At 47.6% G+C, this 24,840-nt stretch overlaps 1 protein-coding gene across 1 annotated transcript in view; it reads right to left on the bottom strand.

Moving 5' to 3' along the window:
- Positions 1-98: 98 nt before the first annotated feature.
- The window catches only part of LOC124028562 (disintegrin and metalloproteinase domain-containing protein 9-like), a gene marked incomplete at both ends in the record, with an annotated part of 34,071 nt that continues 9,329 nt past the window's right edge, over positions 99-24,840 (bottom strand). Inside the window, 10 exons of the mRNA XM_046340607.1 lie at positions 99-191; positions 5,221-5,362; positions 7,502-7,607; positions 8,404-8,493; positions 9,207-9,387; positions 14,283-14,391; positions 14,975-15,170; positions 15,408-15,497; positions 19,764-19,935; positions 22,291-22,421. Coding sequence (XP_046196563.1) covers positions 99-191; positions 5,221-5,362; positions 7,502-7,607; positions 8,404-8,493; positions 9,207-9,387; positions 14,283-14,391; positions 14,975-15,170; positions 15,408-15,497; positions 19,764-19,935; positions 22,291-22,421 — 1,310 coding nt within the window. The remainder of the gene's footprint in view (positions 192-5,220; positions 5,363-7,501; positions 7,608-8,403; positions 8,494-9,206; positions 9,388-14,282; positions 14,392-14,974; positions 15,171-15,407; positions 15,498-19,763; positions 19,936-22,290; positions 22,422-24,840) is intronic.

Genomic DNA, 24,840 nt, shown 5'->3' with positions numbered 1-24,840 from the left:
TTTACCTGAGGGGTGGGGCCTGTGTTGCTGGGAGAACAGTTTACCTGAACAGTTTACCTGAGGGGGTGGGGCCTGTGTTGCTGGGGGGAACAGTTTACCTGAGGGGGCCTGTGGCCTGTGTTGCTGGAGGTTGTGTAGTTGGTTGTTTCGGGGCATTGCCATTCGCTTGGCCATTTGCTGTGTTTCCTGACCTGCGTACATTAGAAATCATCATGTGAAATGCAACAGCTGTGACCCAGAGAAAGTCACCCAGTTTTACATACTATATGCTTTTAATCTCATACAATTTCTATGTCACACAACCTGTTAAACTAATCAAAGCAGTGCCACCATCTAGGTTTGTACAGTTTTGTGATGAGATGAACCCAATTTACAGAGACAAGAATCTTTATTGACATTTTGTTGGTTTACTCATAATCTAGGTGTCCATAAGCTACAGTTGAAGTTGGAAGTTTACATACACTTGGGTTGGAGTCATTAAAACTCATTTATAAACCACTCCACACATTTCTTGTTAACAAATGATAGTTTTGGCAAGTCGGTGAGGACATCTACTTTGTGCGTGACACAAGTAATTTTTCCAACAATTGTTTACAGCCAGATTATTTCACTTATATTTCACTGTATCACAATTCCAGTGGGTCAGAAGTTTACATACACTAAGTTGACTGTGCCTTTAAACAGCTTGGAACATTCCAGAAAATGATGTCATGGCTTTAGAAGCTTCTGACGAGTCCTATATCAACATAACCTGAAAGGCCGCTCAGCAAGGAAGAAGCCACTGCTCCAAAACCGCCATAAAGCCAGACTACGGTTTGCAACTGCACATGGGGACAAAGATCGTACTTTTTGGAGAAATGTCCTCTGGTCTGATGAAATGAAAATAGAACTGTTTGGCCATAATGACCATCGTCATGTTTGGAGGAAAAAGGGGGATGCTTGCAAGCCGAAGAACACCATCCCAACTGTAGCTCAGTTGGTAGAGCATGGCGCTTGTAACGCCAGGGTAGTGGGTTCGATCCCCGGGACCACCCATACGTAGAATGTATGCACACATGACTGTAAGTCGCTTTGGATAAAAGCGTCTGCTAAATGGCATATATTATTATTATATATTAAGCACGGGGATGGCAGCATCATGTTGTGGGGGTGGTTTGCTGCAGGAGGGACTGGTGCACGTCACAAAATAGATGGCATCATGAGGTAGGAAAATGATGTGGATATATTGAAGCAACATCTCAAGACATCAGTCAGGAAGTTAAAGCTTGGTTGCAAATGGGTCTTCCAAATGGACAATGACCCCAAACATACTTTCAAAGTTGTCACAAAATGGCTTAAGGGCAAAAAAGTCAAGGTATTGGAGTGGCCATCACAAAGCCAAGACCTCAATACCAAAGAAAAATTGTGGGCAGAACTGAAAGCGTGTTCGAGCAAGGAGGCCTACAAACCTGACTCGGTTACACCAGCTCTGTCAGAAGAAATGGGCCAAAATTCACCCAACTTATTGTGGGAAGCCTGTGGAAGGCTACCAGAAACATTTGACCGAAGTTAAAAATTTTAAAGGCAATGCTACCAAATACTAATTGAGTGTATGTAAACTTCTGACCCACTGGGAATGTGATGAAAGAAATACAAGCTGAAATAAATCATTCTCTCTACTATTATTCTGACATTTCACATTCTTAAACGAAAGTGTTGATCCTAACTGACCTAAAACTGGGAATTTTTACTCTGATTAAATGTCAAGAATTGTGAAAAACTGAGTTTAAATGTAATATGGCTAAGGTGTATGTAAACTTCCAACTTCAACTGTAAGTGTCCATAGCTAGGTGTCTATCCAATTAGCGATAGAATTTCAGAGGAACACTCTAGAATCCGCAATCAGCGTGGTGATAGACAGTGTTTACCTAGAGCGTGGTGATAGACAGTGTTTACCTAGAACGCCTGGAGCGCGGTGATAGACAGTGTTGACCTAGAGCGCGGTGATAGACAGTGTTTACCTAGAGCGTGGTGATAGACAGTGTTTACCTAGAGCGCGGTGATAGACAGTGTTTACCTAGAGCGTGGTGATAGACAGTGTTTACCTAGAGCGTCTGGAGCGCGGTGATAAGACAGTGTTTACCTAAAGTGTCTGGAGCGCGGTGATAAGACAGTGTTTACCTAAAGTGTCTGGAGCGCGGTGATAAGACAGTGTTTACCTAAAGTGTCTGGAGCGCGGTGATAGACAGTGTTTACCTAGAGCGTGGTGATAGACAGTGTTTACCTAGAGCGCGGTGATAGACTGTTTACCTAGAGCGCGGTGATAGACAGTGTTTACCTAGAGCGCGGTGATAGACAGTGTTTACCTAGAGCGCGGTGATAGACAGTGTTTACCTAGAGCGTGGTGATAGACAGTGTTTACCTAGAGCGTGGTGATAGACAGTGTTTACCTAGAGCGCGGTGATAGACAGTGTTTACCTAGAGCGCGGTGATAGACAGTGTTTACCTAGAGCGCCTGGAGCGCGGTGATAGACAGTGTTGACCTAGAGCGCGGTGATAGACAGTGTTTACCTAGAGCGTGGTGATAGACAGTGTTTACCTAGAGCGTGGTGATAGACAGTGTTTACCTAGAGCGCCTGGAGCGCGGTGATAGACAGTGTTGACCTAGAGCGCGGTGATAGACAGTGTTTACCTAGAGCACGGTGATAGACAGTGTTTACCTAGAGCGTGGTGATAGACAGTGTTTACCTAGAGCGCGGTGATAGACAGTGTTTACCTAGAGCGCGGTGATAGACAGTGTTTACCTAGAGCGTGGTGATAGACAGTGTTTACCTAGAGCGCGGTGATAGACAGTGTTTACCTAGAGCGCGGTGATAGACAGTGTTTACCTAGAGCGTCTGGAGCGCGGTGATAAGACAGTGTTTACCTAAAGTGTCTGGAGCGCGGTGATAAGATAGTGTTTACCTAAAGTGTCTGGAGCGCGGTGATAAGACAGTGTTTACCTAAAGTGTCTGGAGCGCGGTGATAGACAGTGTTTACCTAGAGCGTGGTGATAGACAGTGTTTACCTAGAGCGCGGTGATAGACAGTGTTTACCTAGAGCGCGGTGATAGACAGTGTTTACCTAGAGCGCGGTGATAGACAGTGTTTACCTAGAGCGCGGTGATAGACAGTGTTTACCTAGAGCGTGGTGATAGACAGTGTTTACCTAGAGCGTGGTGATAGACAGTGTTTACCTAGAGCGTGGTGATAGACAGTGTTTACCTAGAGCGCGGTGATAGACAGTGTTTACCTAGAGCGCGGTGATAGACAGTGTTTACCTAGAGCGTGGTGATAGACAGTGTTTACCTAGAGCGTGGTGATAGACAGTGTTTACCTAGAGCGCGGTGATAGACAGTGTTTACCTAGAGCGCGGTGATAGACAGTGTTTACCTAGAGCGCCTGGAGCGCGGTGATAGACAGTGTTGACCTAGAGCGCGGTGATAGACAGTGTTTACCTAGAGCGTGGTGATAGACAGTGTTTACCTAGAGCGTGGTGATAGACAGTGTTTACCTAGAGCGCCTGGAGCGCGGTGATAGACAGTGTTGACCTAGAGCGCGGTGATAGACAGTGTTTACCTAGAGCACGGTGATAGACAGTGTTTACCTAGAGCGCGGTGATAGACAGTGTTTACCTAGAGCGCGGTGATAGACAGTGTTTACCTAGAGCGCGGTGATAGACAGTGTTTACCTAGAGCGTGGTGATAGACAGTGTTTACCTAGAGCGCGGTGATAGACAGTGTTTACCTAGAGCGTGGTGATAGACAGTGTTTACCTAGAGCGTGGTGATAGACAGTGTTTACCTAGAGCGTGGTGATAGACAGTGTTGACCTAGAGCGCGGTGATAGACAGTGTTTACCTAGAGCGTGGTGATAGACAGTGTTTACCTAGAGCGTGGTGATAGACAGTGTTTACCTAGAGCGTGGTGATAGACAGTGTTTACCTAGAGGGTCTAGAGCGTGGTGATAGACAGTGTTTACCTAGAGCGTCTGGAGCGCGGTGATAGACAGTGTTTACCTAGAGCGCGGTGATAGACAGTGTTTACCTAGAGGGTCTAGAGCGCGGTGATAGACAGTGTTTACCTAGAGGGTCTAGAGCGCGGTGATAGACAGTGTTTACCTAGAGCGTGGTGATAGACAGTGTTTACCTAGAGGGTCTAGAGCGTGGTGATAGACAGTGTTTACCTAGAGCGTGGTGATAGACAGTGTTTACCTAGAGGGTCTAGAGCGCGGTGATAGACAGTGTTTACCTAGACAGTGTTTACCTAGAGCGCGGTGATAGACAGTGTTTACCTAGAGCGCGGTGATAGACAGTGTTGACCTAGAGCGCGGTGATAGACAGTGTTTACCTAGAGCGTGGTGATAGACAGTGTTTACCTAGAGGGTCTAGAGCGTGGTGATAGACAGTGTTTACCTAGAGCGTGGTGATAGACAGTGTTTACCTAGAGGGTCTAGAGCGCGGTGATAGACAGTGTTTACCTAGACAGTGTTTACCTAGAGCGCGGTGATAGACAGTGTTTACCTAGAGCGCGGTGATAGACAGTGTTTACCTAGAGCGCGGTGATAGACAGTGTTTACCTAGAGCGCGGTGATAGACAGTGTTTACCTAGAGCGCGGTGATAGACAGTGTTTACCTAGAGCGCGGTGATAGACAGTGTTTACCTAGAGCGCGGTGATAGACAGTGTTTACCTAGAGCGCGGTGATAGACAGTGTTTACCTAGAGCGCGGTGATAGACAGTGTTTACCTAGAGCGCAGTGATAGACAGTGTTTACCTAGAGCGTGGTGATAGACAGTGTTTACCTAGAGCGCGGTGATAGACAGTGTTTACCTAGAGCGTGGTGATAGACAGTGTTTACCTAGAGCGTGGTGATAGACAGTGTTTACCTAGAGCGTGGTGATAGACAGTGTTTACCTAGAGCGTGGTGATAGACAGTGTTTACCTAGAGCGTGGTGATAGACAGTGTTTACCTAGAGCGTCTAGAGCGTGGTGATAAGACAGTGTTTACCTAGAGCGTGGTGATAGACAGTGTTTACCTAGAGCGTGGTGATAGACAGTGTTTACCTAGAGCGCGGTGATAGACAGTGTTTACCTAGAGCGTGGTGATAGACAGTGTTTACCTAGAGCGTGGTGATAGACAGTGTTTACCTAGAGCGTGGTGATAGACAGTGTTTACCTAGAGCGTGGTGATAGACAGTGTTTACCTAGAGCGTCTGGAGCGTGGTCCTTTGAGGCATCTTTCCAGGGTATCCCTTCTGAACACATAGAGCAGCACTAACACCAGCAGCACCAGGATGGGAACCACCAGGAGGAAGAAGATCAGCAGGCCGTCCCTCAGGGAATAATCTGGGAGAAGCAGGGTGATAGTTATTAGTGAAGGTCAGCAGGCCGTCCCTCAGGGAATAATCTGGGAGAAGAGAGGAAAGGTGTGTAGTGAACAGTACCTGTCTATAATGACAGGCAGGTAGAGACAGGAAAGGTGTGCAGTGAACAGTACCTGTCTATAATGACAGGCAGGTAGACAGAGGAAAGGTGTGCAGTGAACAGTACCTGTCTATAATGACAGGCAGGTAGACAGAGGAAAGGTGTGCAGTGAACAGTACCTGACTATAATGACAAGCAGGTAGAGGGAGGTGTGCAGTGAACAGTACCTGTCTATAATGACAGGCAGGTAGAGACAGGAAAGGTGTGCAGTGAACAGTACCTGTCTATAATGACAGGCAGGTAGAGGGAGGTGTGCAGTGAACAGTACCTGTCTATAATGACAGGCAGGTAGAGACAGGAAAGGTGTGTAGTGAACAGTACCTGTCTATAATGACAGGCAGGTAGAGACAGGAAAGGTGTGCAGTGAACAGTACCTGTCTATAATGACAGGCAGGTAGACAGAGGAAAGGTGTGCAGTGAACAGTACCTGTCTATAATGACAGGCAGGTAGACAGAGGAAAGGTGTGCAGTGAACAGTACCTGTCTATAATGACAGGCAGGTAGAGACAGGAAAGGTGTGCAGTGAACAGTACCTGTCTATAATGACAGGCAGGTAGAGGGAGGAAAGGTGTGCAGTGAACAGTACCTGTCTATAATGACAGGCAGGTAGAGGGAGGTGTGCAGTGAACAGTACCTGTCTATAATGACAGGCAGGTAGAGGGAGGTGTGTAGTGAACAGTACCTGTCTATAATGACAGGCAGGTAGACAGAGGAAAGGTGTGCAGTGAACAGTACCTGTCTATAATGACAGGCAGGTAGAGGGAGGTGTGCAGTGAACAGTACCTGTCTATAATGACAGGCAGGTAGAGGGAGGAAAGGTGTGCAGTGAACAGTACCTGTCTATAATGACAGGCAGGTAGAGGGAGGAAAGGTGTGCAGTGAACAGTACCTGTCCATAATGACAGGCAGGTAGAGGGAGGAAAGGTGTGCAGTGAACAGTACCTGTCTATAATGACAGGCAGGTAGAGGGAGGAAAGGTGTGCAGTGAACAGTACCTGTCTTTAATGACAGGCAGGTAGAGGGAGGTGTGCAGTGAACAGTACCTGTCTATAATGACAGGCAGGTAGAGACAGGAAAGGTGTGCAGTGAACAGTACCTGTCTATAATGACAGGCAGGTAGAGACAGGAAAGGTGTGCAGTGAACAGTACCTGTCTATAATGACAGGCAGGTAGAGACAGGAAAGGTGTGCAGTGAACAGTACCTGTCTATAATGACAGGCAGGTAGAGGGAGGAAAGGTGTGCAGTGAACAGTACCTGTCTATAATGACAGGCAGGTAGAGACAGGAAAGGTGTGCAGTGAACAGTACCTGTCTATAGTGACAGGCAGGTAGAGGGAGGTGTGCAGTGAACAGTACCTGTCTATAATGACAGGCAGGTAGAGGGAGGTGTGCAGTGAACAGTACCTGTCCATAATGACAGGCAGGTAGAGGGAGGTGTGCAGTGAACAGTACCTGTCTATAATGACAGGCAGGTAGAGGGAGGAAAGGTGTGCAGTGAACAGTACCTGTCTATAATGACAGGCAGGTAGAGGGAGGAAAGGTGTGCAGTGAACAGTACCTGTCTATAGTGACAGGCAGGTAGAGGGAGGTGTGCAGTGAACAGTACCTGTCTATAATGACAGGCAGGTAGAGGGAGGTGTGCAGTGAACAGTACCTGTCCATAATGACAGGCAGGTAGAGGGAGGTGTGCAGTGAACAGTACCTGTCTATAATGACAGGCAGGTAGAGGGAGGAAAGGTGTGCAGTGAACAGTACCTGTCTATAATGACAGGCAGGTAGAGACAGGAAAGGTGTGCAGTGAACAGTACCTGTCTATAGTGACAGGCAGGTAGAGGGAGGTGTGCAGTGAACAGTACCTGTCTATAATGACAGGCAGGTAGAGGGAGGTGTGCAGTGAACAGTACCTGTCCATAATGACAGGCAGGTAGAGGGAGGTGTGCAGTGAACAGTACCTGTCTATAATGACAGGCAGGTAGAGGGAGGTGTGCAGTGAGGATTTACCTATCTGTGCAGGCCCGCTGTCCACACTGCCCCCTCTCCCTGACTTGGCACAGTCAGGAGGTCCCCAGCCGTCATTACAGTGGCAGTGCCCCTGGTTGTTACACACCTGGGGGAGATACCAATCAATTAACTAATCAACCAGCCAATACAATAGACACTGGTCTCTCTCCCAAGTAGAGCCAATCAATTAACTAATCAACCAGCCAATACAATAGACACTGGTCTCTCTCCCAAGTAGAGCCAATCAATTAACTAATCAACCAGCCAATACAATAGGCACTGGTCTCTCTCCCAAGTAGAGCCAATCAATTAACTAATGAACCAGCTAATACAATAGACACTGGTCTCTCTCCCAAGTAGAGCCAATCAATTAACTAATCAACCAGCCAATACAATAGACACTGGTCTCTCTCCCAAGTAGAGCCAATCAATTAACTAATCAACCAGCCAATACAATAGACACTGGTCTCTCTCCCAAGTAGAGCCAATCAATTAACTAATCAACCAGCCAATACAATAGACACTGGTCTCTCTCCCAAGTAGAGCCAATCAATTAACTAATCAACCAGCCAATACAATAGACACTGGTCTCTCTCCCAAGTAGAGCCAATCAATTAACTAATCAACCAGCCAATACAAAAGACACTGGTCTTGACTCCCCAGACGAGCCAATCAGATGGCCTGTAACACGTGATGTTCCCGACCCCTTATAGAGAATGAGATCTCTAGCCGCGAGGCTACCCTGCCGCCTCTACACTCTAACCACTAGGCTACCCTGCCGCCTCTACACTCTAACCACTAGGCTACCCTGCCGCCTCTACACTCTAACCACTAGGCTACCCTGCCGCCTCTACACTCTAACCACTAGGCTCCCGCCGCCTGTGGGTGAGACCTTCTCTTACCCCTCGGCCGTTACATGTGTTGTTGGCGTCACAGTGGAGGTCCACAGACAGTAGAGCTGAGGCATTCACACACTGGAAGTCAACACAGGCCTGGAAGAAAAAGAGAGGAGTCCTGGATATGATCTCTGGATTCAAACAAACCCCCCATAGCAACAAGGCAGTATGGTTGTCCTGCCGCCTCAGTACACACCACCCACACTGTGGAAGAAATGGCTCGACACACACCACCCGCCCTGTGGAAGAAATGGCTTGACACACACCACCCGCTCTGTGGAAGAAATGGCTTGACACACACCACCCGCTCTGTGGAAGAAATGGCTTGACACACACCACCCGCTCTGTGGAAAAAATGGCTCGACACACACCACCCGCTCTGTGGAAAAAATGGCTCAACACACACCACCCGCTCTGTGGAAAAAATGGCTCAACACACACCACCCGCTCTGTGGAAAAAATGGCTCAACACACACCACCCGCCCTGTGGAAGAAATGGCTCAACACACACCACCCGCCCTGTGGAAGAAATGGCTCAACACACACCACCCGCCCTGTGGAAGAAATGGCTTGACACACACCACCCGCTCTGTGGAAAAAATGGCTCGACACACACCACCCGCTCTGTGGAAAAAATGGCTCAACACACACCACCCGCCCTGTGGAAGAAATGGCTTGACACACACCACCCGCTCTGTGGAAGAAATGGCTCAACACACACCACCCGCCGTGTGGAGGAAGTGACATCATCTTAGAAAGACAGAAAAGGACAAAGTTGAAGACACTGAAACCAAAAATGCTAATCTTACCTTCCCCTTGGTGCAGGGGCTGCCCTGGTTGACATAGGCAGGGTCCAGAACATCAGAGCCCAGGTTAAAGTCTGCGTTGACACATGAAGAACCATCGATGATCTGGTTACTGACCGAGCCTCCAGGAGGAGGGTTGTTGGTGTTTACGTTAGTGCACTGTACCTTCCCACACATGGCATTACTGCAGGAACACAGTGGAGACAGGGAGGGAGTCAGTGGAGACAGGGAGGGAGTCAGTGGAGACAGGGAGGGAGTCAGTGGAGACAGGGAGGGAGTCAGTGGAGACAGGGAGGGAGTCAGTGGAGACAGGGAGGGAGTCAGTGGAGACAGGGAGGGAGTCAGTGGAGACAGGGAGGGAGTCAGTGGAGACAGGGAGGGAGTCAGTAGTAACACAGTGGAGACAGGGAGGGAGTCAGTGGAGACAGGGAGGGAGTCAGTGGAGACAGGGAGGGAGTCAGTGGAGACAGGGAGGGAGTCAGTGGAGACAGGGAGGGAGTCAGTGGAGACAGGGAGGGAGTCAGTGGAGACAGGGAGGGAGTCAGTGGAGACAGGGAGGGAGTCAGTGGAGACAGGGAGGGAGTCAGTGGAGACAGGGAGGGAGTCAGTGGAGACAGGGAGGGAGTCAGTGGAGACAGGGAGGAGTCAGTGGAGACAGGGAGGGAGTCAGTGGAGACAGGGAGGGAGTCAGTGGAGACAGGGAGGGAGTCAGTGGAGACAGGGAGGGAGTCAGTGGAGACAGGGAGGGAGTCAGTGGAGACAGGGAGGGAGTCAGTGGAGACAGGGAGGGAGTCAGTGGAGACACAGTGGAAACAGGGAGGGAGTCAGTAACACAGTGGAAACAGGGAGGGAGTCAGTAACACAGTGGAAACAGGGAGGGAGTCAGTGGAGACAGGGAGGGAGTCAGTAGCAACACAGTGGAAACAGGGAGGGAGTCAGTAGCAACACAGTGGAAACAGGGAGGGAGTCAGTAGCAACACAGTGGAAACAGGGAGGGAGTCAGTAACACAGTGGAAACAGGGAGGGAGTCAGTAACACAGTGGAGACAGGGAGGGAGTCAGTGGAGACAGGGAGGGAGTCAGTGGAGACAGGGAGGGAGTCAGTAGCAACACAGTGGAAACAGGGAGGGAGTCAGTAACACAGTGGAAACAGGGAGGGAGTCAGTAACACAGTGGAAACAGGGAGGGAGTCAGTAACACAGTGGAAACAGGGAGGGAGTCAGTAACACAGTGGAAACAGGGAGGGAGTCAGTAACACAGTGGAAACAGGGAGGGAGTCAGTAACACAGTGGAAACAGGGAGGGAGTCAGTAACACAGTGGAAACAGGGAGGGAGTCAGTAACACAGTGGAAACAGGGAGGGAGTCAGTAACACAGTGGAAACAGGGAGGAGTCAGTAACACAGTGGAAACAGGGAGGGAGTCAGTAACACAGTGGAAACAGGGAGGGAGTCAGTAACACAGTGGAAACAGGGAGGGAGTCAGTAACACAGTGGAAACAGGGAGGGAGTCAGTAACACAGTGGAGACAGGGAGGGAGTCAGTGGAGACAGGGAGGGAGTCAGTGGAGACAGGGAGGGAGTCAGTGGAGACAGGGAGGGAGTCAGTGGAGACAGGGAGGGAGTCAGTGGAGACAGGGAGGGAGTCAGTGGAGACAGGGAGGGAGTCAGTGGAGACAGGGAGGGAGTCAGTGGAGACAGGGAGGGAGTCAGTGGTAACACAGTGGAAACAGGGAGGGAGTCAGTGGAGACAGGGAGGGAGTCAGTGGTAACACAGTGGAAACAGGGAGGGAGTCAGTGGAGACAGGGAGGGAGTCAGTGGTAACACAGTGGAAACAGGGAGGGAGTCAGTGGAGACAGGGAGGGAGTCAGTGGAGACAGGGAGGGAGTCAGTGGAGACGGGGAGGGAGTCAGTAGCAACACAGTGGAAACAGGGAGGGAGTCAGTAACACAGTGGAGACAGGGAGGGAGTCAGTGGAGACAGGGAGGGAGTCAGTGGAGACAGGGAGGGAGTCAGTGGAGACAGGGAGGGAGTCAGTGGAGACAGGGAGGGAGTCAGTGGAGACAGGGAGGGAGTCAGTGGAGACAGGGAGGGAGTCAGTGGAGACAGGGAGGGAGTCAGTGGTAACACAGTGGAAACAGGGAGGGAGTCAGTGGAGACAGGGAGGGAGTCAGTGGTAACACAGTGGAAACAGGGAGGGAGTCAGTGGAGACAGGGAGGGAGTCAGTGGTAACACAGTGGAAACAGGGAGGGAGTCAGTGGAGACAGGGAGGGAGTCAGTGGAGACAGGGAGGGAGTCAGTGGAGACGGGGAGGGAGTCAGTAGCAACACAGTGGAAACAGGGAGGGAGTCAGTGGAGACAGGGAGGGAGTCAGTAGTAACACAGTGGAGACAGGGAGGGAGTCAGTGGAGACAGGGAGGGAGTCAGTAGCAACACAGTGGAGATAGGGAGGGAGTCAGTGGAGACAGGGAGGGAGTCAGTGGAGACAGGGAGGGAGTCAGTGGAGACAGGGAGGGAGTCAGTGGAGACAGGGAGGGAGTCAGTGGAGACAGGGAGGGAGTCAGTGGAGACAGGGAGGGAGTCAGTGGAGACACAGTGGAGACAGGGAGGGGGTCAGTAGTAACACGAGGGAGTCGGTAGTAACACAGTGGAGACAGGGAGTCAGTGGAGACAGGGAGGGAGTCAGGGAGGGAGTCAGTGGAGACAGGGAGGGAGTCAGTGGAGACAGGGAGGGAGTCGGTAGTAACACAGTGGAGACAGGGAGGGAGTCAGTAGTAACACAGTGGAGACAGGGAGGGAGTCAGTGGAGACAGGGAGGGAGTCAGTGGAGACAGGGAGGGAGTCAGTGGAGACAGGGAGGGAGTCAGTAGTAACACAGTAGAGACAGGGAGGGAGTCAGTAGAGACAGGGAGGGAGTCAGTAGAGACAGGGAGGGAGTCAGTGGAGACAGGGAGGGAGTCAGTGGAGACAGGGAGGGAGTCAGTGGAGACAGGGAGGGAGTCAGTGGAGACAGGGAGGGAGTCAGTGGAGACAGGGAGGGAGTCAGTGGAGACAGGGAGGGAGTCAGTAGTAACACAGTAGAGACAGGGAGGGAGTCAGTAGTAACACAGTGGAGACAGGGAGGGAGTCAGTGGAGACAGGGAGGGAGTCAGTGGAGACAGGGAGGGAGTCAGTGGAGACAGGGAGGGAGTCAGTGGAGACAGGGAGGGAGTCAGTGGAGACAGGGAGGGAGTCAGTGGAGACAGGGAGGGAGTCAGTGGAGACAGGGAGGGAGTCAGTGGAGACAGGGAGGGAGTCAGTGGAGACAGGGAGGGAGTCAGTGGAGACAGGGAGGGAGTCAGTGGAGACAGGGAGGGAGTCAGTAGTAACACAGTAGAGACAGGGAGGGAGTCAGTAGAGACAGGGAGGGAGTCAGTAGCAACACAGTGGAAACAGGGAGGGAGTCAGTAACACAGTGGAGACGGAGGGAGTCAGTGGAGACAGGGAGGGAGTCAGTAGCAACACAGTGGAAACAGGGAGGGAGTCAGTAACACAGTGGAAACAGGGAGGGAGTCAGTAACACAGTGGAGACAGGGAGGGAGTCAGTGGAGACAGGGAGGGAGTCAGTGGAGACAGGGAGGGAGTCAGTGGAGACAGGGAGGGAGTCAGTGGAGACAGGGAGGGAGTCAGTAACACAGTGGAAACAGGGAGGGAGTCAGTAACACAGTGGAGACAGGGAGGGAGTCAGTAACACAGTGGAGACAGGGAGGGAGTCAGTGGAGACAGGGAGGGAGTCAGTGGAGACAGGGAGGGAGTCAGTGGAGACAGGGAGGGAGTCAGTGGAGACAGGGAGGGAGTCAGTGGAGACAGGGAGGGAGTCAGTGGAGACAGGGAGGGAGTCAGTGGAGACAGGGAGGGAGTCAGTGGAGACAGGGAGGGAGTCAGTAGCAACACAGTGGAGACAGGGAGGGAGTCAGTGGAAACAGGGAGGGAGTCAGTAACACAGTGGAGACAGGGAGGGAGTCAGTGGAGACAGGGAGGGAGTCAGTGGAAACAGGGAAGGAGTCAGTAACACAGTGGAGACAGGGAGGGAGTCAGTGGAGACAGGGAGGGAGTCAGTGGAGACAGGGAGGGAGTCAGTGGAGACAGGGAGGGAGTCAGTGGAGACAGGGAGGGAGTCAGTGGAGACAGGGAGGGAGTCAGTGGAGACAGGGAGGGAGTCAGTAGTAACACAGTGGAGACAGAGAGGGAGTCAGTAGTAACACAGTGGAGACAGGGAGGGAGTCAGTAGTAACACAGTGGAGACAGGGAGGGAGTCAGTGGAGACAGGGAGGGAGTCAGTAGTAACACAGTGGAGACATGGAGGGGGTCGGTAATGGCCCTACACTCTGCCCCGGGGGGGGGCTGGGCCCTACACTCCGCCCCGGGGGGGGCTGGGCCCTACACTCCGCCCCGGGGGGGGCTGGGCCCTACACTCCGCCCCGGGGGGGGCTGGGCCCTACACTCCGCCCCGGGGGGGGCTGGGCCCTACACTCCGCCCCGGGGGGCTGGGCCCTACACTCCGCCCCGGGGGGGCTGGGCCCTACACTCCGCCCCGGGGGGGCTGGGCCCTACACTCCGCCCCGGGGGGGGCTGGGCCCTACACTCCGCCCCGGGGGGGGCTGGGCCCTACACTCCGCCCCGGGGGGGGCTGGGCCCTACACTCCGCCCCGGGGGGGGCTGGGCCCTACACTCCGCCCCGGGGGGGGCTGGGCCCTACACTCCGCCCCGGGGGGGGCTGGGCCCTACACTCTGCCCCGGGGGTGAGAATGTAATTTTGACATTCACAATCATGTGTTAAACAATTCAAAATATATTTTACAGAGCCACCCTTTGTCTTGACATTCTCTCAACCTACCAACACTTTTTTTGGTTACTACATGATTCCATATGTGTTATTTCATAGTTTTGATGTCTTCACTATTATTCTACAATGTAGAAAATAGTAAAAATGAAGAAAAACCCTGGAATGAGTAGGTGTTCTAAAACTTAACAGTAATGAAACATTTCTCATCTTACTTTTTCGTCAATTATGAATGCCGATGACAAATTCAGATGACTTACGCCAAACTACATTTCACATAGGTCCCTGCCGACGTCATTCCACAGTTCCCAAACGCATCCCCCTTTAGATTCGCCGTCTGAAAGCAGATGTCTGCTGCTTTGCTTGCACCTGGGAAGAATAAATAAATCAAAACATTTAACATTTCAGACTTAAGAAATAAAAGAAGGAAAATATTAACAGTCAGACACAAGGTCACAGTTACTTTCTTGATTCAAATATATAAAATAAAAATCAAATAACATATATAAAATGAAAATTAAATATATAAAATCAAAATCAAATAAAATATATAAAATTAAATTCAAATATATAAAATATATAAAATTAAAATAAATAAAATTAAAATATATAAAATATATAAAATTAAAATAAATAAAATTAAAATATATAAAATCAAATATAAAATTAAAATAATATAATAAAAAATAATAATAATTAAAATATATAATAAAAGAAATAATAATTAAAATATATAAAATCAAATATATTAAATCAAAATCAAATATATAAAATAAAAATCAAATATATAAAATAAAAATAAAATATATAAAATAAAAATCAACTATATAAAAAAATAATATCAAATATATAAAATAAAAATATATAAAATAAAAATAAAATATATAAAATAAAAATAATATCAAATATATAAAAATAATATCAAATATATAAAATAATGTCAATGTTGTACCTGTTTCAAAAAGATGTTTGCATTGGTAGTCGTAGGTCTGGCAGCGGCCCTCATAACAGTACGCCGCGTTGTTCTCACAGAGAAGCCCATCCATGATATAGAAGTCAGATGGACAGAAGGAGGTGGAGCCGTTGCAGTATTCTGGGAGGTCGCATGAGTTGACAGATCCCCTGCACGGTGTCCCTGACACGCTGATCTGAAGAAAATTGGAAAGAAATTAGGCCGGAAAAACATTCATTTTCAAAATCTGTTTTCATCATTAAAATCAAAAGTTAACACCTCCCAAGTTGAAACCTCTGACGAAATAGCTCAACACAATCCTAGGCCCTCCCCAAACAACAAACTGCTTTCATTGAAGATCATTGATTTGCTGTCCGGTTTGGGGAGCGCCCTAATCCATACGGTTTTGAAGACCGACAGCAGCTGGACTAACCTTGCAGTCCTTGCAGCAGCCTCCCTGAGCGCAGGCCGATCCCCAGGTCAACTTACAGGTGGCCGCGTCACAGCACTTATTGGTACATTCCTGCAACATCGGCAAGATTAGTAAACTTAGGCATGTCAAAAACTAAATTCTGAACCTACACATCCATGGATAACTGACCAAATTATAAAATACATGCATTGAAATTTTGAATTCTTTAAAAAGTGTTTGTCTTTCAACCATGACAAGCTACCTGGGTCTGACATTTTTGATGTAAAATGACTGAGGATAATATTGAACGATATTACCACTCCTATTTTCCATATCTTCAGTCTAAGCCTTACAGGGAAGTGTATGCCCCCAGGCCTGGAGGGAAGCAAAACTCATTCCGCTACCCAAGAATAGCAAAGCACCCTTTACTGGCTTAAACAGCCAACCAATCAGCCTGTTACCAACCCTTAGTAAACTTTTGGGGATATTGTTTTTAGCAGATACAATGCAAGTGCCCAGCTCTACCGTCTAACTAAATACTGTGTGTCTATGTATGCTGATGATTTAATATTATACACGTCAGCGACCACAGCAAGTGAAATCACTGCAACACTGAACAACACAGATACAATGCTAGTTCACTGTAAACAAGATAACATTTTCAGCACATTTATAAGGAAGGGCATTCAACAAGCATAGCACTTACACAAATGACTGATTGGCTGAGAGAAATGGAAAATTAAACAGGTTGTTGGGGATGTTTTTTTTAGACTTCAGTCCGGCTTCTGACATTATCGGTCATAATCTGCTGTTGGAAAAACATCTGTGTTATGGCTTTACACCACTTGCTATATTGTGGATAAAGAGTTACCTGTCTAACAGAACCCAGAGGGTGTTCTTTAACGGAAGCCAACATAATCCTGGTAGAGACAGGCATTCCCCAGGGCAGCTGTCTAGGCCCCTTACTTTGTTCAATCTTTACTAATGAGCTGCCACTGGCTCTGAGAAAATGCTGTGTTCGTCAATGTATGCTGAGGACTCATTATTATCCATGTCAGCTACCACAGCAAGTGAAATCACTGCAATAAGAGCTGCAGTCAGTTTAAGAATGGGTGGCAATATAAATAAGCTGATAGTATTTGGGACAAATCATTCACTAAACCCTAAACCTCACCAAAATCTTGTAATGAATGTGGAAGTTGAGCATGTTGAGGTGACTAAACTGCTTGGAGTAACCCTGGATTGTAAAACTGTCATGGTGAAAACATGTTGATACAACAGCAGCTAAGATGGGGAGAAGTCTGTCCATAATAAAGCACTGCTCTGAGATGGGGAGAAGTCTGTCCATAATAAAGCACTGCTCTGAGATGGGGAGAAGTCTGTCCATAATAAAGCACTGCTCTGAGATGGGGAGAAGTCTGTCCATAATAAAGCACTGTTCTGAGATGGGGAGAAGTCTGTCCATAATAAAGCACTGTTCTGAGATGGGGAGAAGTCTGTCCATAATAAAGCACTGTTCTGAGATGGGGAGAAGTCTGTCCATAATAAAGCACTGTTCTGAGATGGGGAGAAGTCTGTCCATAATAAAGCACTGTTCTGAGATGGGGAGAAGTCTGTCCATAATAAAGCACTGTTCTGAGATGGGGAGAAGGCTGTCCATAATAAAGCACTGCTCTGAGATGGGGAGGAGTCTGTCCATAATAAAGCACTGTTCTGAGACGGGGAGAAGTCTGTCCATAATAAAGCACTGTTCTGAGACGGGGAGAAGTCTGTCCATAATAAAGCACTGTTCTGAGACGGGGAGAAGTCTGTCCATAATAAAGCACTGTTCTGAGACGGGGAGAAGTATGTCCATAATAAAGCACTGTTCTGAGACGGGGAGAAGTCTGTCCATAATAAAGCACTGCTCTGAGATGGGGAGAAGTCTGTCCATAATAAAGCACTGCTCTGAGATGGGGAGAAGTCTGTCCATAATAAAGCACTGTTCTGAGATGGGGAGAAGTCTGTCCATAATAAAGCACTGCTCTGAGATGGGGAGAAGTCTGTCCATAATAAAGCACTGCTCTGAGATGGGGAGAAGTCTGTCCATAATAAAGCACTGCTCTGAGATGGGGAGAAGTCTGTCCATAATAAAGCACTGCTCTGAGATGGGGAGAAGTCTGTCCATAATAAAGCACTGTTCTGAGATGGGGAGAAGTCTGTCCATAATAAAGCACTGTTCTGAGATGGGGAGAAGTCTGTCCATAATAAAGCACTGTTCTGCCTTAACAGCACTTGCAGGCCTGAGTTTTGTGGCACCTGGACTACTGTCCAGTCGTGTGGTCAGGTGCCACAAAAGAGGGACTTGGGAAATTACAATTGGTTCAGAACAGGGCAGCACGGCTGGTCCTTGGATGTACACAGAGAGCTAACATTAATAATATGCCCTGGCTCAAAGTGGAGGAGAGATTGACTTCATCGCTACTTGTATTTGTAAGAAGCATTGACATGTCTGTTTGAACTGCTGGCACACGGCTCAGAGACCCAGTCATACCCCACAAGACATGCCACCAGAGGTCTGTTTGAACTACTGGCACACAGATCAGACACCCAGTCATACCCCACAAGACATGCCACCAGAGGTCTCTTCACAGTCCCCAAGTTCAGAACAGACTATGGGAGGTGCACAGTACTACATAGAGCCATGACTACATGGAACTTTATTCCACAGAATTACATAGAGCCATGACTACATGGAACTCTATTCCACAGTACTACATAGAGCCATGACTACGTGGAACTCTATTCCACAGTGCTACATAGAGCCATGTCTACATGGAGCTCTATTCCACATCAGGTATCTGATGCAGCAGTAAAATCAAATTTGTTTTTTAACAGGCAAAAATACACCTTATGAAACAGTGAGACTGGGAGGACACACACTTTGTACTGTAAAGTAGTGGCCTTAGTGGACACATCATGTGTTGTGAAATCTGTTGAAATGTAAATGTTGAATTATATTTAACTGCCTTAATGTTGTTGGACCTCAGGTACAGTAGCTGCTGCCTTGGCAGGAACTAATGGGGATCCATAATAAACCCCAGGAAGAGTAGCTGCTGCCTTGGCAGGAACTAATGGGGATCCATAATAAACCCCAGGAAGAGTAGCTGCTGCCTTGGCAGAAACTAATGGGGATCCATAGTAAACCCCAGGAAGAGTAGCTGCTGCCTTGACAGGAACTAATGGGGATCCATAATAAACCCCAGGAAGAGTAGCTGCTGCCTTGACAGGAACTAATGGGGATCCATAATAAACCCCAGGAAGAGTAACTGCTGCCTTGGCAGGAACTAATGGGGATCCATAATAAACCCCAGGAAGAGTAGCTGCTGCCTTGACAGAACTAATGGGGATCCATAATAAACCCCAGGAAGAGTAACTGCTGCCTTGACAGGAACTAATGGGGATCCATAATAAACCCCAGGAAGAGTAGCTGCTGCCTTGACAGAACTAATGGGGATCCTTAATGAGTCCAAAATACAACACTCAGCCAAAGCTCCCATTTACACAAAGTAACATTAGAAATATTATATATATTAGAAAAAACATTCTGAATCAATTATACATCAATGTGTGAATGAATCAACGAATCAAGCATAATAGAAAGCCATTCAATGTGTGAGTGAATCAACGAATCAAGCATAATAGAAAGCCATTCAATGTGTGAGTGAATCAACGAATCAAGCATAATAGAAAGCCATTCAATGTGTGAGTGAATTAACGAATCAAGCATAATAGAAAGCCATTCAATGTGTGAGTGAATCAACGAATCAAGCATAATAGAAAGCCATTCAATGTGTGAGTGAATCAACGAATCAAGCATAATAGAAAGCCATTCAATGTGTGAGTGAATTAACGAATCAAGCATAATAGAAAGCCATTCAATAGGTAACTTTTTCCCACTAGAATCATGGGTGAGGCACCATGTCGACAGGACAGACAGGAAGACAGGTAAGGACAGACAGGAAGACAGGTAAGGACAGACAGGAAGACAGGTAAGGACAGACAGGAAGACAGGTAAGGACAGACAGGAAGACAGGTAAGGACAGACAGGAAGACAGGTAAGGACAGACAGAAAGACAGGTAAGGACAGACAGGAAGACAGGTAAGGACAGACAGAAAGACAGGTAAGGACAGACAGAAAGACAGGTAAGGACAGACAGGAAGACAGGTAAGGACAGACAGAAAGACAGGTAAGGACAGACAGAAAGACAGGTAAGGACAGACAGGAAGACAGGTAAGGACAGACAGGAAGACAGGTAAGGACAGAAAGGAAGACAGGTAAGGACAGACAGGAAGACAGGTAAGGACAGACAGGAAGACAGGTGAGTCAGACAGTACCTGGGGTGTTCCACAGTCACAGTCCTCTCCTTCCTCTAACATGCCGTTGCCACATTTAGCCACAGAGACGATGTTGGACTGGGAGGGCTGGTTCAACAGACACACCCCTCCTCCACGCAGGACCAGACGCTCAAAGTCAGAGGCACTACAGTCACTGAAGAGGGTGGATCCACTGGGGAGGGGAAGAAAGAGGACGCTGTACATTAATACCACACCGATGGAATCATTCATATCAGTCACAATCAATGACTCCATTTCTATGAGACATACACTAATCAATATGGGCAAAAGTATGTGGACACCTGCTCGTCATACATCTCATTCCAAAACCATGGGCATTAATATGGAGTTGGTCCCCCGTTGCTGTTATAACAGCCTCCACTCTTCTGGGAAGGCTTTCCACTAGATGTTGGAACATTGCTGCTATAACAGCCTCCACTCTTCAGGGAAGGCTTTCCACTAGATGTTGGAACATTGCTGCTATAACAGCCTCCACTCTTCAGGGAAGGCTTTCCACTAGATGTTGGAACATTGCTGCTATAACAGCCTCCAGTCTTCTGGGAAGGCTTTCCACTAGATGTTAGAACATTGCTGCTATAACAGCCTCCACTCTTCTGGGAACGCTTTCCACTAGATGTTGGAACATTGCTGCTATAACAGCCTCCACTCTTCTGGGAAGGCTTTCCACTAGATGTTGGAACATTGCTGCTATAACAGCCTCCACTCTTCTGGGAAGGCTTTCCACTAGATGTTGGAACATTGCTGCTATAACAGCCTCCACTCTTCAGGGAAGGCTTTCCACTAGATGTTAGAACATTGCTGCTATAACAGCCTCCACTCTTCTGGGAAGGCTTTCCACTAGATGTAGGAACATTAATGCAATAACAGCCTCCACTCTTCTGGGAAGGCTTTCCACTAGATGTAGGAACATTGCTGCTATAACAGCCTCCACTCTTCTGGGAAGGCTTTCCACTAGATGTTGGAACATTGCTGCTATAACAGCCTCCACTCTTCTGTGAAGGCTTTCCACTAGATGTTGGAACATTGCTGCTATAACAGCCTCCACTCTTCTGGGAAGGCTTTCCACTAGACGTTGGAACATTGTATGTACTTGCTTCCATTCAGCCACGTCAGTATTCGTGAGGTCAGGCACCGATTTTGGATGATTAGGCCTGGCTCACAGTCGACTTGATTCATTCCAAAGGTGATCGATGGGGTTGAGGTCAGGGCTCTGTGCAGGCCAGTCAAGTTCTTCCACACAGATCTCAATAAATCATTTCTGTATGGACCTCGCTTTGTGCACGGGGGCATTGTCATGCTGAAACATAAAGGGCCTTCCCCAAACTGTTGCCACAAAGTTGGAAGCACAGATCATCTAGAATGTCTTTGTATGCTGAAGCGTTAAGATTTCCCTTCACTGGAACTAAGGGACCCGAACCATGAAAAACAGTCCATTATTCCTCCTCCACCAAACTTTACAGTTGGCACTATGCATTGGGGCAGGTAGCGTTCTCCTGGCACCAAACCCAGATTTGTCCGTCGGACTGCCAGATGGAAAAGCGTGCTCCAGAGTCCAACGGTGTTGAGCTCCACACCACTCCAGCCGACGCTTGGCATTGTGCATGGTGATCTTAGGCTTGTGTGCGGCTGCTCGGCCACGGAAACCCATTTCATGAAGCTCTTGATGAACACATCTTGTGCTGACGTTGCTTCCAGAGGCAGTTGTGAACTCTGTAATGACTGTCGCAAACGAGGACAGACTATATTTACGCTCTACTTGCCCCAGCACTCTGCAGTCCCGTTCTGGCAGCTTGTGTGGCCTACCACTTCGTGGCTGAGCCATTTTTGCTCCTAGACGTTTCCACAGCACTTACAGTTGACCGGGGTAGCTCTAGCAGGGCAGAAATTTGACAAACTGTCTTGTCAAGGTGGAAGGTGGCATCTTATGACGGTGCCACGTTGAAAGTCACAGAGCTCTACAGTAACGTCATTCTACTGCCAATGTTTGTCTATGGAGATTGCATGGCAGTGTGTTAGATTTTATACACTTGTCAGTAATGGGTGTGGGCCCGAATGAACCAGATCCACTCATTTGAAGGGGTGTCCACATACTTTTGTATATATAGTGGGGCGGCAGGGTAGCCTAGTGTTTAGAGCGTTGGACTAGTAACCGGAAGGTTGCAAGTTCAAACCCCCGAGCTGACAAGGTACAAATCTGTCGTTCTGCCCCTGAACAGGCAGTTAACCCCACTGTTCCTAGGCCGTCATTGAAAATAAGAATTTGTTCATAACTGACTTGCCTGGTTAAATAAAGGTCAAATAAAATAAAAAATTAACTCAGCAGGTGAGTGTAAATAATGTTGACCAATACAGTGGCAACCTTACAGTTAATATAGGTCAACAAACAGGTTGAATAGCAGATGGCCTCTGAGAAAGACAACGCTCAGGAAAAGGGTCAAAATGAAAAGGAGAAAGTTGCTTTAGGATTTTTTGTGGCGATGCCAGTCGAGGCCAGTACTTTACTTACGTTGCCGAGGCAGCCATGATACAGCTCCCTCCGTCACAGCTACAACGGCTGTCGTCGTGATTCATGCCCAGGTTATGGCCCATCTCGTGGGCCACGACTGTAGAGACGTAGCCCAGATTGTCACCACTATACTGTGGAGATAGAAAGACCACATGCTGTTCAGATGTGGAATGCTTAAAAAATATATGTTTAAGGAGAAAATGACAATTGATTTAAACCAAAAACACAAAAGGACCCTCTGAATACTATAACATGCCCTGGATACTATACCATGCTCTGGATACTATAACATGCCCTGGATACTATAACATGCCCTGGATACTATAACATGCCCTGGATACTATAACATGCCCTGGATACCATAACATGCCCTGGATACCATAACATGCCCTGGATACCATAACATGCCCTGGATACCATAACATACCCTGGATACCATAACATACCCTGGATACCATAACATACCCTGGATACCATAACATACCCTGGATACCATAACATACCCTGGATACCATAACATACCCTGGATACCATAACATACCCTGGATACCATAACATACTCTGGATACCATAACATACTCTGGATACCATAACATACTCTGGATACCATAAAATACTCTGGATACTATAAAATACTCTGGATACTATAAAATACTCTGGATACTATAAAATACTCTGGATACTATAAAATACTCTGGATACTATAAAATACTCTGGATACTATAAAATACTCTGGATACTATAAAATACTCTGGATACTATAAAATACTCTGGATACTATAAAATACTCTGGATACTATAAAATACTCTGGATACTATAAAATACTCTGGATACTATAAAATACTCTGGATACTATAAAATACTCTGGATACTATAAAATACTCTGGATACTATAAAATACTCTGGATACTATACAATGTTAGCAGTAGCCTTTGGAACATGGGATTACACACGGCACATTACGACACGAAGAAGAATCTGTGGAATGACACAAAGACACTGTGCTTCGTCATCGTGGACTGGTTTTACCTGTTTACATTTGCATAGCAGATTAACTCCTGAGATGAATCCTAAAATGGCACCCTACTTCTGTTATAGTGCACTACTATAGACCAGAGCCCTATTCCCTATATAGTGGTACTACTATAGACCAGAGCCCTATAGAACCCTATTCCCTATATAGTGCACTACTATAGACCAGAGCCCTATAGAACCCTATTCCCTTTATAGTGCACTACTTTAGACCAGAGCCCTATGGAACCCTATTCCCTATATAGTGCACTACTATAGACCAGAGCCCTATATAGTGCACTGCTATAGACCAGAGCCCTATTCCCTATATAGTGCACTACTTTAGACCAGAGCCCTATAGAACCATATTCCCTATATAGTGCACTACTTTAGACCAGAGCCCTATGGAACCCTATTCCCTATATAGTGCACTACTATAGACCAGAGCCCTATATAGTGCACTACTATAGACCAGAGCCCTATTCCCTATATAGTGCACTACTTTAGACCAGAGCCCTATAGAACCCTATTCCCTATATAGTGCACTACTTTAGACCAGAGCCCTATAGAACCCTATTCCCTATATAGTGCACTACTGTTGATCAAGGCTCCGGGTAAAAAAGTAGTGTTTTAAAAGGGAATAGGGTGCCTTGCGATAGGGGGCCACGCGATAGGGGGCCACGCGATAGGGGGCCATTTGTGAAGCAGACCAATAGGATGCCATTTGGGAGGAAGTCATGGTGTGTCTGAGAACAAACTGCACTATTGTCTTCTACATCTGACTCATGAATAATCTAGACCTATCAGGTGGCTGACACAACCTCACAACCACAGCCTCAGACAGTACTAGCTAGCTAGGTTACAATGATTAGTCTGCTAGGTGTTAGGGTCCCGTCTTGGTTACAATGATGAGTCTGCTAGGTGTTAGGGTCCCGTCTAGGTTACAATGATTAGTCTGCTAGGTGTTAGGGTCCCGTCTAGGTTACAATGATTAGTCTGCTAGGTGTTAGGGTCCCGTCTAGGTTACAATGATTAGTCTGCTAGGTGTTAGGGTCCCGTCTAGGTTACAATGATTAGTCTGCTGGGTGTTAGGGTCCCGTCTAGGTTACAATGATTAGTCTGCTGGGTGTTAGGGTCCCGTCTAGGTTACAATGATTAGTCTGCTAGGTGTTAGGGTCCCGTCTAGGTTACAATGATTAGTCTGCTAGGTGTTAGGGTCCCGTCTAGGTTACAATGATTAGTCTGCTAGGTGTTAGGGTCCCGTCTAGGTTACAATGATTAGTCTGCTAGGTGTTAGGGTCCCGTCTAGGTTACAATGATTAGTCTGCTAGGTGTTAGGGTCCCGTCTAGGTTACAATGATTAGTCTGCTAGGTGTTAGGGTCCCGTCTAGGTTACAATGATTAGTCTGCTAGGTGTTAGGGTCCCGTCTAGGTTACAATGATTAGTCTGCTAGGTGTTAGGGTCCCGTCTAGGTTACAATGATTAGTCTGCTAGGTGTTAGGGTCCCGTCTAGGTTACAATGATTAGTCTGCTAGGT

The sequence above is a fragment of the Oncorhynchus gorbuscha genome, unplaced genomic scaffold, assembly GCF_021184085.1.
Source record: "Oncorhynchus gorbuscha isolate QuinsamMale2020 ecotype Even-year unplaced genomic scaffold, OgorEven_v1.0 Un_scaffold_4438, whole genome shotgun sequence".
Classification (NCBI taxonomy): Eukaryota; Metazoa; Chordata; class Actinopteri; order Salmoniformes; family Salmonidae; genus Oncorhynchus; species Oncorhynchus gorbuscha.
The sequence above is the reverse complement of the archived record's forward strand: the minus strand, read 5'-3'. Positions and strand labels throughout refer to the sequence as shown.